A 2,473-nucleotide genomic window follows, 5' to 3' on the forward strand; every position below is an offset into this window, starting at 1 on the left:
GTAAATGATTCTGAGTGTTTTTGTTGTCTTTATAGGTAAATGTTGGTTTAAAATGTCAGGCGAGACAAGATATTGTTTGTGCAGCCCCCCTTATGTTCGAAAGTTAATTGGCAAAGATGATCTTGCACCTTCCTCGGTAATAAACAGCATGCTCTGTAATAGTGTCAACTGTCGTAAAATTTTGTAGCACTCTATATACTTCATGGCAGATTTGAAGGTTTTTCACACGAGGCTATGGAATATTATTTCTCTCTCCACAGCCATCTTAATGGAATGATTTTAATTGTTTCTCTACTTTAAGAGACTCTTTGTCCTTCAAAAATCTTTGCGGATCGTTTCTGTTATGATTGTATTGGAGGCTTATGACCTGTTGACTGAATTTTTAAACATCTTTCACTTAAATGATAGAAGGCTTATTTTAATAGAAAAGGGTTATTCATCAAAAATGATAGAAGACTTGTCTTTTCCAGTCCAATATGAGTGACTGGAGGCTTGTAGATCATTTTCCGTTCCAGTTTAGATAAAACTTGCATGAGCTGACTAAATGTTAAATTCTGCTGCACCAGACCAGAGCAGAGCTGCCCATTTTCAATTCCCTATTATCTTATGAATATAAGAAATCAAAGATTCAAATGATTTGAATGCAAAAGAGATCCAATTGGCATGCATTTTTTGTTATAGTTGGAAGATTCAAAGGGGTCCATGCCCAACAAGATAAAGTGAAAATTCACTTTCATTTATCTGGTCCTTCAAACTATGCAGCAAAACTTGAAGCCTGATTAAGAGAAAAGAAAGTGATGTGATGTTCCCATGTTTCCCAGTTGAAAAGACTTTTCATGGCCTCCTGCTTTGTTTCTTAAAACTCCTGATTATATACATCTCCTACATAGTCCAGGAGAATTCAACATGGGCATATTTTTCATTTCCATCCTTACAAAACCTTCTTGTTAACAACAACAACAGGGCAGAAAGCATTGCGTGAGCAATAATCACTCACACTTCCCATGATTGCTCTGCACAAGATCAAACATGCATAGATCAATATAAATCTCAAATGGGTAGACAAATGTTCAATAAAAAAACATAGATCCAGACAGATAAAACACAAAGTGTTTACCGGAGAAAAGGACCACGGCCATGGCTGCCCATTACAAGAAAATCTGCCCCCAACTTTTGGGCAACATCACAGATCTTCTTCTTCACTTCCCCAATTACAACATGTGTTTCTGCCTTCACATCATAATAATGGCAGATATCCAGAGCTCTCTTTAATGTCTCTTGTGTGGTTCTCAGTTCATCATATTCCAGAAGATGAAACACTTCACTGCTCAAAATGTAGGCTGTAGAAAACCATAAACATAAGAAGATCAAATCAATGGAATAAACATAAACATCAGAAGATCAAATTAATAGATTGAACATAAACATCAGAACATCAAATCAATGGATTAAACATGAACGCATTCCAACATAAAAAGATCAGAGTCATTCAACATGAATGGCAAAAACCATGAAATTAGGAACGAATAAAAAGGGCTGATGATTTACCAGGGCCAGATGAAACACAAACAGGGGATTGAACATGAAGAATTGTGAGATTATAAGACTGGCCAACATTTGTATGAGCGGCCAAAAGATGTTTGCAAGCCCATTCACAGGCACGCATACTCTCTTGGCTCTCATCTACAGCAACCACAAATTTCACCATATTTTCTTGCTGTTTTTGGGCGGCCATAGATTTCAAAGCATGAGCAATCTATGGTTTTGTTTCCTAAACTCTGTTAAGAATATGAGAAGTGAGGAGATTTGTATTTATAACGAGATTTTTTATTGGTCTTCTTATTATAATCACATACCCAATTTTTAACCTTCTTTTAAGATTCAATGCATACTGCCCTACAAAACTGGGTGCCTCGAGCGCAGTAGCAATGATACCATACTGTGGCCACTTGTTTTGGCCGGTTCAGGTTGTTGCTTTCAATTATTGATTTAATATTAACTCCAATATGGTATGTTCGTGAAGAAAGAAGAAATATCCAAGTCCAGCTGGGATGTATTATTGTCGACGTATAAATTATTGTGACAATGAATGATTCATCCATTCTCGGACAATCTATAGGTTAACAAAATTATCTGACACTTCATTTGACCATCATCCCCTTTTTAAAATTAGTATATATCTTTAAAAAATCAAAAGTACTTTTGGAAGATATCTCTTTATTTGACATGTATTATTGTAGAGAATGAAGTATTATAAATTATTATAAAATTGAATGATCATTTGTTCTTGGACAAGAATTTGAATATATATATATAATTTTATATTAATAGAAATATGATATTCTCGAAAAAATAGTTAATTATGATTGGTACAAAACAATTTATTAATTACAAGTACAAGAATTCAAGACAACATTATACATGTAAAATGTGAAAACATATGAAACATTATAGGATTTGTCATATGCTTGTC

At 34.3% G+C, this 2,473-nt stretch overlaps 1 protein-coding gene across 1 annotated transcript; it reads right to left on the reverse strand.

Annotated features, from left to right (window-relative positions):
• Window positions 1-651: 651 nt before the first annotated feature.
• On the reverse strand, window positions 652-1,783 carry LOC149539052 (universal stress protein A-like protein). The gene is made up of 3 exons (XM_089799063.1): window positions 1,549-1,783; window positions 1,118-1,340; window positions 652-1,013 (listed from the first exon to the last, which is right to left on the reverse strand). Exons 1-3 carry the CDS (start codon window positions 1,733-1,735, stop codon window positions 932-934), a joined length of 492 nt encoding a protein of 163 aa, XP_089655189.1. The 5' UTR covers window positions 1,736-1,783; the 3' UTR covers window positions 652-931.
• Window positions 1,784-2,473: the final 690 nt, after the last annotated feature.

The sequence above is a fragment of the Cupressus sempervirens genome, chromosome 9, assembly GCF_028749045.1.
Source record: "Cupressus sempervirens isolate cs-2001-9-10 chromosome 9, ASM2874904v1, whole genome shotgun sequence".
NCBI classification, from domain to species: Eukaryota; Viridiplantae; Streptophyta; class Pinopsida; order Cupressales; family Cupressaceae; genus Cupressus; species Cupressus sempervirens.

Coding starts and splice junctions, on each gene's coding strand:
- LOC149539052 (XM_089799063.1), bottom strand. CDS start 1,735: ATGGCCGCCCAAAAACAGCAAGAAAATATGGTGAAATTTGTGGTTGCT. Junction 1,341..1,548: donor TTGTGTTTCATCTGGCCCTG/GTAAATCATCAG, acceptor GGTTTTCTACAG/CCTACATTTTGAGCAGTGAA. Junction 1,014..1,117: donor GGCCGTGGTCCTTTTCTCCG/GTAAACACTTTG, acceptor GATCTTGTGCAG/AGCAATCATGGGAAGTGTGA.